Source organism: Micropterus salmoides, unplaced genomic scaffold (genome assembly GCF_014851395.1).
Source record: "Micropterus salmoides isolate LMB-PRFRI ecotype aquatic unplaced genomic scaffold, ASM1485139v1 Ms_hic_scaffold_16, whole genome shotgun sequence".
Lineage (NCBI taxonomy): Eukaryota > Metazoa > Chordata > Actinopteri > Centrarchiformes > Centrarchidae > Micropterus > Micropterus salmoides.
The window spans coordinates 24330628-24346798 of NW_024040707.1; the positions used below are offsets into that span (position 1 = coordinate 24330628).

Below are 16171 nucleotides of genomic sequence, written 5' to 3' on the forward strand. Positions count from 1 at the left end.
TGCTGTTGAAGGTAATTTATAATGCTGCTTAATTTTTACTCACCGTTATACCATTTTACTGCTTTGCTGTCATTATTTCAATTTATTCTTCACTTGTTTAATAATAAAGACTGACTTGATTCCAAAGAAACCTCCTACTGATCCTTTGCTGGCCCCGGAGATTCCTCCTTTTACTTATAACTCACTGCTATACTTTTTTAATGATAAATTTATTGTCACAAACACCTCCTAGTTAATTCATTCAAGTTGTATTACTTAATAAAGTCTTTAAATCAATGAAAAACACACAATGGAAGGATGTACGCAACCCTCTTATCAGTTACATACAGACATATTTCCGGTTGGGGCGGGACAGGATGCACCCCCTCTTATCAGTTACATACAGACATATTTCCGGCTGGGGTGGGACAGGATGAACCCCCTCTTATCAGTTACATACAGCCATATTTCCGGTTGGGGCGGGACAGGATGCACCCCCTCTTATCAGTTACATACAGACATCCGCTGGGGGTGGTGGGACCGGAAATAGCTGTCAAAAATGAGTTTGATGGAATGTCATTTATAATTCTCTCTAACATGAATGTAAACATGATTAACAATATAATGATAAAATGTATGTTTTGACAGTGATGTTATTGACTGAGATTGGCATCCATATTGCCCAGTCTGTCACTCTAATCAGCATTTTTTTGTGAATCCATTTCAATTTCCAAATATGCAACACAGTATTTTTTTCCGAGCTACAGTTTATAAAAACTGTCAGCATTTATCAAACGTAATAAAAAGTTGTATTTCACTCAAACATTGTTCAGACACAGTCTGACAGACAAGAGATGCGCTGCTCAGCTGGTTAATAGAACAGACAGAGATTCACGCAGCTGCACACTAACTTAACATTACTGTTATCTGTTGACAGACTTTCAGAGGAGAGAACACAGGTTTGCCTGACTGATGTTCCTGCAGTTCACTCTCATTGAGTTTTTTCTCTTCTTGTGCCTAGAAGGATAGTCCCTCCTCATCCTCTCATCAAAATTGTAAACATTAATACTCACTTTCACCTTTGACACGAGAGTGAGGCGGGGCCATCCAGCTCTACGAGAGAGTGACTTGATTATTATCACTCTGTATGCCGGTGTCGCATCAGCTGGGTGACGCTGATTTCTGCAGACATTCTGACGTTCTGCAACAACATTTGTTTTTCAATGCTGCTCCACTCAAGTGCGCACATGCTAATGACAATGTAATGAAGCCTCATATTTAACGAAGATATTTGTGTATATTTCTTTATAGATCTCCGCAGTACACATTGGACAAAATTCCACAAATGTGTAAAATGGAAGTTACAAATGTAACATGACCCACAAATTGACAGAAAGCAATCTGCAAATGTGCAAATGTGCATGTGCATGTGTTTTGTGTGTAGAAGTCACTATGTATTTTTGTGGATATGAATTTACACATTACAAATGTAAAAATACTGGGTATTAAAAACCTTATATCCACGCGTTCGAGGGATCGAGCTGAATTTCGTGGTAGAGGCCACACCCATTTCCTCTCTGGACAAAGCTGATACAAGGTTGTGCTTTCCAAATTGATACGCGAAAAAATGTCCCAATAATAAGCTAACAAATATTTACGAAAGAAGCTAAAAACAGCATGTGATGTCATATCTTGGTTTGGAATGGCCGATCAACACCAAACTTGAGGACCTTCTGTGGCATGCCCCCCTGAGGGGCTGTGCAACGTTTGGTGCAATTAGCCCCTAGGTGGCGCTATTTACTATGAAAATTTTGTTTGTCTTTAACCACAAGTTGGATTGAAATGAAAGTTGAGCCAAATAGTTCAGGATGGACTACTGACTCCAGGCACCAAAGTTGACCCTAATATGCCCATAGATGGCGTTGTTATTGCAGATTAAAGACATAAAAAAAAAAAAACATTGACATACATGCATTTTATATCTCCCCATGGGGCCCTAATGACACCTGAAAAATTTGGAGCAATTCGGCTTATAGGTGGTGCTATAATCCATGCTCAAATAGCGTGGGAAAATCCTATTCATTTGAATTGGATTTTGAACAAAGGGACACTTTGCCTCATAACTACACGCCAGTACATTGCATATTCACAAACCTTATGTATACGTGTTTGGAGGATACTGCCGATTCGTTTGGTATAACACCTCTGTGCAGTAACGTTTTCATTTCACAAAATCATGAAAACTCAAAAACCTATTTTCTCCAAAACCGCAAGTCTGATCAGCACCAAACTTGGCACAGACTATCTCTGGATGAAGATGATACAAGCTTGTGCTCCCTGGCTTGATACGCAAAAAACTGTTGGAATTACAAGATAACAAATGTTTATGCAAAACTCTAAAAACAGAAAGTAATGTTGTATCTTAGGTTTGGGAAGTCCAATCTACACCAAGCCTGGGAACCTTATGTGTCACGCCTTCCCAAGGGGCTGCATGAAATTTGGTGTCAATTGGCCTCTAGGTGGTCCTATTAATCGTATATCAAATAACACTCCCATAGACATCCATTAGTTTTATATCTCCATAACCGCCAAGTCCCTTTCATTTCAAACTCTGGTCGTTCTTTCACCACGGTCCCCTGGGGCCTCAGCGGGGCACCAGGTCAACTCTCGCGGCCTCTGCGGGGCGAGGGGCGTGGCTGGCGCTGGGGGGTTGGACCCTGCTTACAAATGCTCACAGTTGTAGTTAGCATTAAATTTTGAGTTTTGTAGTTTGTGTGTATAAAAAACAAATAGCAAATACAACAAAATTAGCCACTTTTCCTCTATTTAGCTGATAACATGCATCATGTTGCCATCCTTTTAATATGAACAAACTTTATCCCTACTGTTAGCTATCCTATCTAGACAGTGCCCTGAATTGATTTTAATTGCTTTTTTCTCTATAATTCTGTGCGAATGCCTGCAAGCTTTGAGTGACTTTACCTGGCTCTGGAGGGCTTGTTGTTGATAGAGGGACAGTCTAGCCTTGGTGTGCTCGTCTGTGGTTGGGCTGAGGGGCTTGGGGTCTGACATGGACCTTTGGGTGCTCTTGATGGGTCGGGGCATAGAGGGGTGTCGGTGGGGGGACTCAGCTGTGTAGGACTTCTGCTGAGGTGTGACATGGGCCTTGTTCAACCTTTCACTGGACAGAGAAGACTCCAGCAGGCGGTGAGGGGACACTGGGGAGACAGGAGAATAGAGGACTTGTGGGGATTTTGGGGCTGTCTGCTGCAGCCGAATGATGCTGGAGATTGACTCATTATGGAGGTGGCTGTGAGGTTGGTAGTTGATGTCAAGTGGGTCTGGGTGGCGTCGCTCAAACTTCGCTGCGTTTGTTGTAATGTGTTGCTGTTGGCGCTGCTGGGTTATGAGGTCGGCAGAACCGGATTGTTGCATTCTGGTACTTATAGAGGAAGAAAATGGAACGTGCTGGGGGGCTACAAGGCCCTGGGACTGGGCTTCTTGGTCAGTCTGGCATGCTAGAGACTGTCCTTTTTGTGTCCGCTCAGGTCCAGAAATGTAGTGCACAATCTCTACTTTATTTGGGTCTGATGCTGTCACATGGATTGCTGGGGAAACTCTTCCTAGGTGCTCCACTTCTGTCTGGCAGGACATTTCCCTGATGGTCTGGATTGCTATACTGGAGGATACCATCTTGGGAGTGTCGGTTTTAGTGTCAGTTGTTGCGGTGGTCGTGGCAACAGAGCTACTGCCAGTGGCACTGGATTCAGAATGCCGGGAAAGACGGGAACGTCTTCGGCGGACCGGCTGCTCCATCTCAACCGTGTCCTCGTCATCATCTGTCTGCACAGAGCAGTCAACACTGCGACCACGCCTCCTGGTGCGATGACGCATCATGTACCTGGTGATGGACAGAAGAAAACAATAAGGAAATAAACAATAATGCTATATATTATGGTATGATTATATCATTAAAAAATATTTGTACATAACAATAAAATACTTTTCGGGTATCTACTGGTATTAATTTGGAAAACAATAACTAACACTGTTAATTGTACCTATTTTTTAGATGATTGAATATATGCAAGGTAATATTGTGGGAAATTATATATACTAGTATACTAGAGTATTGTAACTTTTGGTTAGTTATGGTAAAGTGTTTGAAGCATATCTTCAGAAAACAAGTCTGAGTTTGAACATTTACCAATACAGAATGTACTGTATTTTTGTTTTGCACAATGCATTTCTCTTTTAAACTCTGAGAATGAGTATGTTGTTTAAAAATTATTCATAAAGCTTCTATATAAACCTCAGCTTGTGTTTTGTTTTTAATTACAGAAAGATGTAAAGTAAATAGTAGGACAGTGAGTTCATCTTAAGTCTCTTAGTTGTATCCACATTTCCCTCACTTGTGTCTTTTCCTTGTGTTGTAGTCCCTTCAAAGGAAAACATGCAAGGACAAGGAAAGAGGAAATATGTTTTTAGAGAAATGAGATAGGTTGCAAGGTTTTGGGTTTGATGTTCTAGTTTATGCCCTTCCCCATGTGTTTTAGTTGTTTATTCCTTCAGTGTGTTCTCGTTCCTTGTCCTTGATCAGGTTGTATTCAGTTACGCAGTAAATCCATGTTTTCTGTTTTATTTTGTTAAATCTGTTCTCGTGTTCATGTGCACTTGACAAACTTAAGTTTTGCTTGTTCCCTTTGTCTTTGTTTGACAGCTAGTTGGCTTCATGTCAAGCATCCAGTAGATTCCTTGCACTTTGTGCCAGTGACCGTTGGAGCCCCAGCAGTTTGGCGCCCTCAATGATCAGTATGTAGCATTATCATTGTAAGCAAAAATTGGCATGTAGATGTCTTCAGGGTGGGACTCCTATCAAACAAGTCTGGGGCACATTTGACCATGTCATCAACCGCTTATCCGGCGTACAGGGTAACGGGAGGCTGGAGCCAATCCAGGCTGCCATCGGGCGAAAGGCGCCTTCCGGGGAAAGCCAGAGCACCCGGAGAGAACCCATACAGACACGGTGAGAACATGCAAACTCCACACAGAAAGGCCCGGAACAACCAAGGTTCGAACACACGACCTTCTTGCTGTCAGGCGAAAGCACTAACCACTGCAACACCGTGCCGCCCCAGTCCAGTCACAACTGTTCAATTGTTCATTGCGAAGCATCAGAATGCAACTCCACGACACAGCAACAAATAAAGTTATACAATTTAGCATCATTGAGGTCTTAATGGTTTTCTAAGTCAGTTCTGCAACAAATTGGATCAACCCCCTGACAGGAGTACATCACAGCATAAAACATGTAACTTCCTGTTGCTAGTAGGCGTTTCACTCCATCCCAGACCACCCTGTTCACGCAAACCACCAAACCGCTAGTTTGTGGTCTAACCTAATTCCTCAACGTAACAGGTACTAGGCAATCTTCGCTACCGCGTTCATCCGTATTTAATAGCACACAGAAGTTGTTGCCACGGTTACAGCAGTGTTTTGCCGTCTTTTATAATGAGCACAATGATACCACGCGGATCATAATGCGTTGTTAGCTACAAAGGAGGGGGCATTCCTCGTCTGAAAAGGCTTATATGCACACAAACAAATGCTAAAACACATGGCCACAGAATCATCTGCAATTTAGGCATATGCCCTAAACATTATTCAACCCATCTTGCCGCATAGGCACAGCTTCACAGCGGCCAGACTTGGCACCTCTGATCAAGCCATTCAGGTCGTCAGCCGCCAGGCATACCGCTATCACTGATCAGGCAGCTGGCCGTACCCAGCAATTTAACCCGGGTACAAACTGGAGCGCTCTAAACTCTTTTAAATCTACGGTCACACCTATTCAGCTCATACATCCCTCTCTGCAGGTCATTGGAGCCCTTCACCCAGCCTCAGCATGCATAGTCATTGCTCCACTACCCCACTCAAGCCCCCTTTTTTCCTCATAAAACACTGCAGCGTTCACTGTTTCTCACCTGCCATGACCCTATCTCACATCATCCCCAGGCCCGTAGACTCACGTCCTTCTGTTAATGTCCCCACAGGGAATTGACAAACAGGGCAGGCCAGTCTTCATCAAGCGGACACTGAGAGGTCTGAGAGGGCTTGAAATAAGCTCGGGCGAAAACACTTCCAAGACGGAACCCCCACACTGAGTCTCTCTGCCCGGTCTTCCGTACACCCTCTCAGACCAGCCTATCAGACGACATCTTTATTCCACCATAAACCTTCCCCTCTATAGTATATGCATTAATCCATCCTCCATAATCCATGCATTCCATATTTGCATGTACCTCTAAATCACACCTTGTTGTGGAAGGGTCCTTGCTAGTGAATGATTTGTTGCTGTGTCGTGGAGTTGCATTCTGATTCTTCGCAATGAAAAATTTAACAGTTGTGACTGGACTGGGGCAGTGGCATGGTGGTGCAGTTGTTAGCGCTGTCGGGTGACAGCAAGAAGGTTGTGTGTTCGAACCTTGGTCGTTCCGGGCCTTTCTGTGTGGAGTTTGCATGTTCTCCCCGTGTCTGCGTGGGTTCTCTCCAGGTGCTCCAGCTTCCTCCCATCGTCCAAATTAAAAAGACACAAAAATACCTTCATACACCACTGACTTCAACTACCACACAGAGTCCTACCATCTTCAGAAGGTTTCTGATGACTCTGCTGTGGTTGGGTGTATCAGCAAGGGTGACGAGACTGAGGTCAGGGCTGTGGTGGGGGACTTTGTCACATGTTGTGAGCAGAAACATCTACGGCTCAACATGAAAAAGTCAAAGGAGCTGGTTGTGGATCTTAGGAGGAACAAAGCAACAGTGACTGCTGTTTCTATACAGGGGGCAGTGTGGACATTGTAGAGGACTACAAGTACATGGGAGTGCACATAGACAATAAACTGGACTGGGCCAAGAACACCCAAGCCCTCTACAGGAACGACCAGAACTGTCTGTTCTTTCTGAAGAGGCTGAGGTCCAGACAATGCTAATAATATTTTACGAGTCTGTTGTCTTATCCTGTTTGCTGATGTATGCTGGGGCAGCAGGTTGATGGTATCGGACGCTAACAGACTCAACAAACTAATCTGCAAGGCCAGTGACATTTTGGGGTTGGCGCGGGACTCTCTGTTGGTGGTGTCCGAGAGGAGGATGCTGTCTTCTTGGACATCTTGGACAATGGCTTGCACCCATTCCATGATGTGCTAGTCAAACACAGGAGTACTTTAAATGATAGTCTTCCCTCCTAAATGCACCACAGAGTGCCAAAGGAAGTCATTCCTGTCTGTGGCCATTCACTTTTTAACTACTCCCTCAGAGTGTCAAACACATGGACTTTAGTAACAAGTGCAATGCCCGGCATATTGGCAATATTATCTGTTTTAATACTCAACATGCAGTATTCTCTGCTTCAATACTCTGGTTACTCTGTCCCAATACTGTAGTTTTTAAGGATTGTAACCATTCCACATCAACTCTACCAGTACTTACTCCTGTAAAATACTTTACATATCCACACTCCTTATATTTCTATTTCTATTATCTATTTCAACCTTAATAATTCTCATTATTACCATTACATTCTAATTCACTACTACTATTTATTATTCCATTTCTGTTAATACTGTAAAATACTGTGCATATTCACACTGCTTTATATTTAGATTTTTAGATTTGTATATTTGTTGGATTTACTACTTACCTACTTTCTATTATTATTTCTAATACTTATACCTTGATGTGCAAGTGAGCAATTTGTAACGAAGAATTTCCCCTCAGGGATCAGTATTTCTGATTCTGATGTTGTGTGTTTAGTGTGGGACAGATTTTACCACGTATAGTCCATTTATTGACTACTTCACTTTTTGTAGCGAAACATCAAAATTTACACCATGCCAAAATTACGATTGATGAATCCTAAAAATCTTCGCAATTTAGCATCATAAGTGTCTTTCAATGCCACTGCCCACAATTGAAATCAATCTGATTAAATCCATAGGAGGAGTTTATCAAAGTACGGAGCCTGTAAATGGTGTTGCAGATTCAATTAAAAATGGTTGACCTCCTATCAGAGATGCTCACAAGTCTTTGAGCTAGAGTCCAAGTCAAGTCTCAAGTGTCTGAGCAAGAGTCCAAGTCAAGCTAATGTGGCTAACTGTAAGGTCAGCTGTTTCTGGCATGTATTGTGACATTAAGCCCACACGCCATCGCCTGTATGTGTGACTGTTGCTGCAGTAGACTATGTAAGTTTAACTGATAGATGCATGGCATGTTGCGGTCAGTGTCAAGCCCAGGCTATTACATACCCATTCTCATTCAGAGATATACTTCACATTATTGCAATACTAGTTTTAGTGACAATACCGTTGCAGCCAACGGTAATAATTAATGTGATGGCAGCCAGCGGGCTGCGATGGACTGGTGACCTGTCCAGGGTGTACCAGGCCTTTCGCACGATGTCAGCTGGGATTGGCTCCAGCCCCCCGCGACCCTATATGCAGGATAAGCGGTTGACGATGGATGGATGGATGGAGCAAGAGTCCAAGTCAAGTCTAAAGTCTCTGAGCAAGAGTTCAAGTCAAGTCTCAAGTCTCTTGTGTTTATTATGAATGTTGTATCACCTGCTGCGTTCAATCCAGGCGGCTTAAAAAATTACATAGCTATAAGGAATTCTATAACTGCAACTTGTTTTTTACTTACAGAGCACAACCATGTAATGTGAATGCAATTAATGACAGCTTATTAACTACTGTAAGTCAACACCAACCGTAGACTCTCAAACCCAGTGTAATGTTAACTAAATAAAACTGTAACATTACATGATCAACAATAAACCTGTAACCTGTTTTTCACAGAGCACAACCATGTAGCCTAATGTACAATACGTCTACAACTAATGACAACACATCCCAAAGACTCTCAGTTTAATGTTATAACTAAATAAAATTGTAACGTTGCATGATCAACAATAAACCTGTAACCTGTTTTTCACAGAGCACAACCATGTAATGTGCAATGCAATTAATGACAGCTTATAAACTACTGTAACACATTCCCCAGACTCTCAAACCAGTGTAACGTTATAACTAAATAATACTGTAACGTTCCAATAAACCTGTAACCTGTTTGCAGCCAACGGTAATAATTAACATGATGGCAGCCAGCGGGCTGCGATGGACTGACAACCTGTCCAAGGTGTACCAGGCCTTTCGCACGATGTCAGCTGGGATTGGCTCCAGCCCCCCGCGACCCTGTATGCAGGATAAGCGGTTGACGATGGATGGATGGATGGATGGATGGCAGCCAGTGGGACATAAATAATTACATTAATCGACCACAAGTTTGGCAAGCAAACAAATGCTCATTCATCTTTTCATAACGAACGACAGTTGGAGTTCACCTCTCTTAGGTCGTAGCTAAAGCAAGAAGCAAGCTAAAGTTAGATGGCCAATGCTGAGCTAAACACGTTTACCTCAGGTTACTAACCTATTTTGCGTTCAGCGCTTCTTTGTTTGGGCCTTGTTGTATGAAGTTTTCTCACTTGTGGTGTGCCCGTGTTACGTAGGTAAGTTATAGGTAACGCACGGAGGAGAATAACAGCAAGCTCATCAGACGTTTCCTAAAAATAAACATTGTTCACAAGTCCTGCACTTCAAGTCAGAGTCAAGTCTGAAGTCTTTTGAGGATGAGTCTCAAGTTGAGTCTGAAGTCTGCGTGTGCGACTTAAGTTGGACTCGAGTCCGAGTCTCAAACTCAAGTCTCCATCTCTGCCTCCTATTGTGTTTAGGGTATGGCTCCAAGAGGCTTTTCTTTAAGTCTGGACATGATACATGAGCCTCTCCAATTTGGTAAATCTAGGTGAAACGGACCACTGGGGCTAGAACTGTGGGGAATTTAATCTGTTATCTGTCTGCAGATATCTTCTGGTATGAAACTCCAGTGATGTTATGATGTATCAGTTCAGTCAAATCAACTGCCAAGTCCAATAAATTACTGGTATCCAATACGGGGGCATCTGCCAATAAAAGATTTCTATGAAGGCTGCTTTTGTGTATCCTCACTCCTGGCTCCTAAGAGCAGAAATGAGCTTTGGTATTGCCTGTAAAGTTGTGGACCAGCACGACTTTCGGTTCAAGCTAGGATTGATGAGCAAGAAGATTTCAAGAGATTTCAAGAGATTTGGGATGTACGCAAGGTAATCCTTGCTTAACAAACACACACACAAACACACATTCAGCTACATCTACATCCACTTAACAAACATATATACAGTGGGTACGGAAAGTATTCAGACCCCTTTAAATTTTTCACTCTTTGTTTCATTGCAGCCATTTTCCAAAAATCAAAAAAGTTCATTTTATTTCTCAGTAATGTACACTCAGCACCCCATCTTGACAGAAAAAAACAGAAATGTAGAAATTTTTGCAAATTTATTAAAAAAGAAAAACTGAAATATCACATGGTCATAAGTATTCAGACCCTTTGCCGTGACACTCATATTTAACTCAGGTGCTGTCTATTTCTTCTGATCATCCTTGAGATGGTTCTACACCTTCATTTGAGTCCAGCTGTGTTTGATTATACTGATTGGACTTGATTAGGAAAGCCACACACCTGTCTATATAAGACCTTACAGCTCACAGTGCATGTCAGAGCAAATGAGAATCATGAGGTCAAAGGAACTGCCTGAAGAGCTCAGAGACAGAATTGTGGCAAGGCACAGATCAGGCCAAGGTTACAAAAAAATTTCTGCTGCACTTAAGGTTCCTAAGAGCACAGTGGCCTCCATAATCCTCAAATGGAAGACGTTTGGGACGACCAGAACCCTTCCTAGAGCTGGCCGTCCGGCCAAACTGAGCTATCGGGGGAGAAGAGCCTTGGTGAGAGAGGTAAAGAAGAACCCAAAGGTCACTGTGGCTGAGCTCCAGAGATGCAGTCGGGAGATGGGAGAAAGTTGTAGTAAGTCAACCATCACTGCAGCAATCCACCAGTCGGGGCTTTATGGCAGAGTGGCCCGACGGAAGCCTCTCCTCAGTGCAAGACACATGAAAGCCCGCATGGAGTTTGCTAAAAAACACCTGAAGGACTCCAAGATGGTGATAAATAAGATCCTCTGGTCTGATGAGACCAAGATAGAACTTTTTGGCCTTAATTCTAAGCGGTATGTGTGGAGAAAACCAGGCACTGCTCATCACCTGTCCAATACAGTCTCAACAGTGAAGCATGGTGGTGGCAGCATCATGCTGTGGGGGTGTTTTTCAGCTGCAGGGACAGGACGACTGGTTGCAATCGAGGGAAAGATGAATGCGGCCAAGTACAGGGATATCCTGGACGAAAACCTTTTCCAGAGCGCTCTGGACCTCAGACTGGGCCGAAGGTTTACCTTCCAACAAGACAATGACCCTAAGCACACCGCTAAAATAACGAAGGAGTGGCTACACAACAACTCCGTGGCTGTTCTTGAATGGCCCAGCCAGAGCCCTGACTTAAACCCAATTGAGCATCTCTGGAGAGACCTGAAAATGGCTGTCCACCAACGTTTACCATCCAACCTGACAGAACTGGAGAGGATCTGCAAGGAGGAATGGCAGAGGATACCCAAATCCAGATGTGAAAAACTTGTTGCATCTCTCCCAAAACGACTCATGGCTGTATTAGATCAAAAGGGTGCTTCTACTAAATACTGAGCAAAGGGTCTGAATACTTATGACCATGTGATATCTCAGTTTTTCCTTTTTAATAAATTTGCAAAAATTTCTACATTTCTGTTTTTTTCTGTCAAGATGGGGTGCTGAGTGTACATTACTGAGAAATAAAATGAACTTTTTTGATTTTTGGAAAATGGCTGCAATGAAACAAAGAGTGAAAAATTTAAAGGGGTCTGAATACTTTCCGTACCCACTGTATGTATCTGTCCACTCACTCCATCCACCAACACACACAGATCTCTACCTCTCCACCCCATCTTCATCATCTGTCTGCACACAGCTGTCCAAGATCCTGCGGGGTGAGCTGTAAAACTCTGCACCATCTCCGTCCAAGCTGTCCCTGCTCAGCCTTGTCAAGGAGCTGTGTTTCCTCATGTTGCTCCTGGCCTCCATGTGCTCCTCCTGGCTCCTCAGACATATTTCTGATGAGGAGTTGGGGAGGGAATAAGAACCCGTCTGAGAGTTGATGTAGGGCTGCATGGGCTGTCCATTCATATCCAGCTGAAGAAAACGAGAAAAAAAACCATGACAGTGATTTGCGGGAACTACAAAGGTAAATTCTTCAAGTCTCACATCAGTAAACAATAATAAAGTTAACTTGATGTGCTAGCTTGCCAGCCACTTCATGGGCTGTGTTCTTTGATTTCTTTGTGTCTGACAAAGTAAAATTCAAGCATTTATCACATTTGATAAACGCCAATGGGCAATAGTGTTTATAAACTTCATCTCAGAAAAGATAAGCAACCTCTGTGGGGAACAGTCCAGACAATACAAGTGAATGTAAAAAAAAAAAATGATTGTGAAAAAGTTCATTTTTTCCCTGTAATTTAAGTAAAAAAGTGAGACGTTTATATATCCTAGGTTACATGTAAAGTGAAATATTTCTGGTTGTTTTTTCTTTTAATCTTGATTACTACAGCTTACAGCTCATATTAAAATATTAGAATAAATAATGTAGAAATCTAGACCTTCTGAAAAAGTTATAAAACGTTTATTATTAATTATTATTATTACAAAAATGTAATCCCACAATAACGTTGTCATTTTCCACATATGTATGTGTTATTTAGGTAAAAATTAAAATTAAAATCCAATCATACAATCTTCATTTTCATTATATACTGTATGTATTCAGTATGTATAGCTGTAACTTCACAACCAAATGAAATCTATTGACCAAATCTATACCGACTTCAAACTTGGAACCTGTAAGTTTAGCAATTTTTATGTTGCTTTTCTGTGATTTGTTTTGAACACACTGCAGCTAATGTGGCTAACTGTAAGGTCAGCTGTTTCTGGCATGTATTGTGACATTAAGCCCACACGCCATCGCCTGTATGCGTGTCTGTTGCTGCAGTAGCCTATGTAAGTTTAACTGATAGATGCATGGCATGTTGCGGGCAGTGTCAAGCCCAGGCTATTACATACCCATTCTTATTCAGAGATATACTTCACATTATTGTAATACCAGTTTTAGTGACAATACCGTTGCAGCCAACAGTAATAATTAATGTGATGGCAGCCAGCGGGCTGCAATGGACTGGCGACCTGTCCAGGGTGTACCAGGCCTTTCGCACGATGTCAGCTGGTCTGTTACAGTTAATGTTATAGGAATAGTCAACAGTCAGTCTGTCTGTTGTATCAACTACATAGCTGTAACAGTTACACCTAGAATTTTCATGAATTATAGGACCCTGTAACAGTTAAAGCTATCAAGAGTGCAAAACCGTTATCATAACTACACACTTGAGATGATATTGGACTAAGCTGGAAGTGTTTTCTGCAGACAGGCCAGCAGAGGTGTTTCCTGCCAGACTGACAGAAGACAACAGAGGACTCCTCACTCCTCCTCAAGTACAGGTTGGTACTTAGCTGTTGAACTCATGTTAATACTGCTATCAACAGTGTTTTTTGTTGTTTCTTCGTGTATTTTTCTGTAATATAAAGTAGATATTATTTCCCACTTTTATCACAAGGGGGAGCATACTGTTTAGTGAGTAATTTTTGGAGCAGTCGCAACACTGTAGTGTTTGCTGTAACGTGAGTCTGAACAGACCCTGTGCTGGTAACAATCAACCGATCTGCTTATGTATGTTGCAGGTAAACAGACACAATACATCTAAGGAATGTATGTATGTAAGTGGATGTAAATAGTCATGGTAGAGTGGGAAGGTAGGCTGTTCGTTTCCACTGAGCATGTTTCGGCGGGAGTGTAGTTGTTGCTGTTGTTAGCTATGTTAACCTAGCAGCTAAGCTAACTGTTGTCATGACATTGAGACCTTGTGGTGATACATGTAAGAAATGGTGTCTGCAATGCCTGTAACATGACTGTACTTGCAGCACAATACCAATCTGCATAAATATAGGAAAGTCATATGCATTTTCTTATTAATAAACTGTTCAGTGAGTAATGTTAGCAGCAGTAGCAACACAGTAGTGCATTTCTGGGACATGAGTCTGAACAGACCTTGTGCTGACAATAATGTACCAATCTGTTTGTGTATGTTGCAGCCCACAGTGAAGACATTCAAAGCCACACTAAGTTTTTATTCAGATGTCCAACCATAAAGTGTCTTATGTTTGTTCTACCTTGTTGTAATATTGTTATATATTGCTCAAAAAGCCCTCACTCAACCCAACTCAAGTTGAGAACTATCTTCCCGTTTCTCTTCTACCATTTTTATCCAAAACTATCGAACAGGTCTCAGAATCCTCTCATGGAATGACCTAGAATCCATATCAGTCTGGTTTTAAGAGTGGCCACTCTACTAAAACGGCTCTTTTGTCTGTTACAGAAGCCCTAAGGTCAGCTAAAGCTGCAATCCTCGGTTCTTATCCTGCTTGATCAGCTGCCTTTGATGAAGTCAATTACAGGATCCTGCTATCCGCATTCTCAGCAATGGGATCTTGAGTAAAGCTCAAAAACTGATTGAAACTCCTGTGGTTTCAATCCTACCTCTTGGGGCGTTCCTACAATGTTTTGTGGCAAGGACAATTATCCTCCTCCCACTGCCACTCGGCAGGGGTGCCCCAATGCTCAGTGCTAGAGCCTCTTCTCTTCTCAATTTAAACCACCTCACTAAGGCCAATCATTCGCTCGCACAGCTTCTCTTTCCACTGCTACGCAGACGATACGCAACTCTACCTATCCTTCCTGCCAGACAACCCCACCGTCTTGGCGGAACAGACAGTTCACGGACTGTCTCTCGGACATATCTGCATGGATGAAGGCTTACTACCTTCAGCTACCTCCACATTCACTGTTCCCTATGCAGTTCCTCAGGCCTTTCTAACATCCATACCAATAAAGAGACCTTGTCTGGACCTGGAATAGGAGGAGGGGAAAGCTGGATGCTATATATGCTACATGATGACCCTGCAGACGTGGTCACAGCTTTGTTCGACCAACATGTTGCGAGTTACTCAAATATCTGTGTGTGTGTATTAGTTGCCAGTTCATTTGCTGAAATGAACACATTCTAATTCAGTCTGTGATCTTTTCTGAGGGTACATCCACACTACTTCGTTTTCATTTAAAAACTGTTTTAACCGTCCACACAAGCGTTTTAGCTGCATACAGAATTGATCTTGGCCTATATTAAATAGACTGAAAATGCGCATCTAGTGGCCATTCACATACACTGGGCACGCATGTGAACAGGAAGATTAGTGTCCTTCGCCGTAAGATTTGGCGATATAAGAAAGAATTACTACAGTTGAAGAACCACACCAGAGATTGTTTTTGCACATACAGACAATGAGATGGAACTGTTACTGAAAGTAACAGGGAGTACGAAGAGACTGTGGCAACAGACCTGTATTCGTTGCAAATCAAATACGGCAACATGCAAGTGTAAAAGTGTTACTTACGCTGTTAATTATTTTAATGAAAATGCAAAAACAAGTGGAAGTGTGCGTTTTCTTTTCATGAATTATAAGACCCAGAGATCAATTTTGATACACAGCTACAATTCTTGCAGCTTTAATTATCATCTGGTTGCTACCGTTTACATTCTCCCCAGATGCTACAACAAACTTTCTTTTCATTATACATGTATAATGAAAACTACACCTACCTTTTACCTTGTAAATGATTGCTGGAATACAAGTCTTTCTTTGTCCCTTTTGGTCGCTCTAAACAATGGTACCATAACTGCATGAAAAATCCAAACAGCGGCTGGCTTCCTTGGCTGTAATCCTCTGACATGGCTACAGTAATCTCCTGACATGACCGCACATCTGCAGCGACGGCTTTCATGAGTTCATCTGGAACTCCCACACTGCTTGTAAGTCTGTTTCTTGCTGCTGTTGTTTGTTCACATAGAGCCTAATGTTAGCAGCCTGTCATGTATTAGCTAATATTAGCGCTTGTTCCAGCAGATCTGTTTGTCATTAAAAAAACACATCAGAATGCAGTGAAAAAAATTTTTTCAGTTCAAATACTTGTTTCAGTGCCAGTACAACTTTTTCCAATACAAATGTGTCAA

The 16171-nt window shown here is 42.2% G+C and overlaps 1 protein-coding gene across 1 annotated transcript in view; it reads right to left on the minus strand.

Moving 5' to 3' along the window:
- The window catches only part of bsna (bassoon presynaptic cytomatrix protein a), a 108364-nt gene that overhangs the window by 62858 nt on the left and 29335 nt on the right, over positions 1–16171 (minus strand). Inside the window, exons 5-6 of the mRNA XM_038721940.1 lie at positions 11929–12185; positions 2962–3880 (exon numbers count right to left, since the gene is read on the minus strand). Of these exons, the coding sequence (XP_038577868.1) occupies positions 2962–3880; positions 11929–12185 (1176 nt within the window). The remainder of the gene's footprint in view (positions 1–2961; positions 3881–11928; positions 12186–16171) is intronic.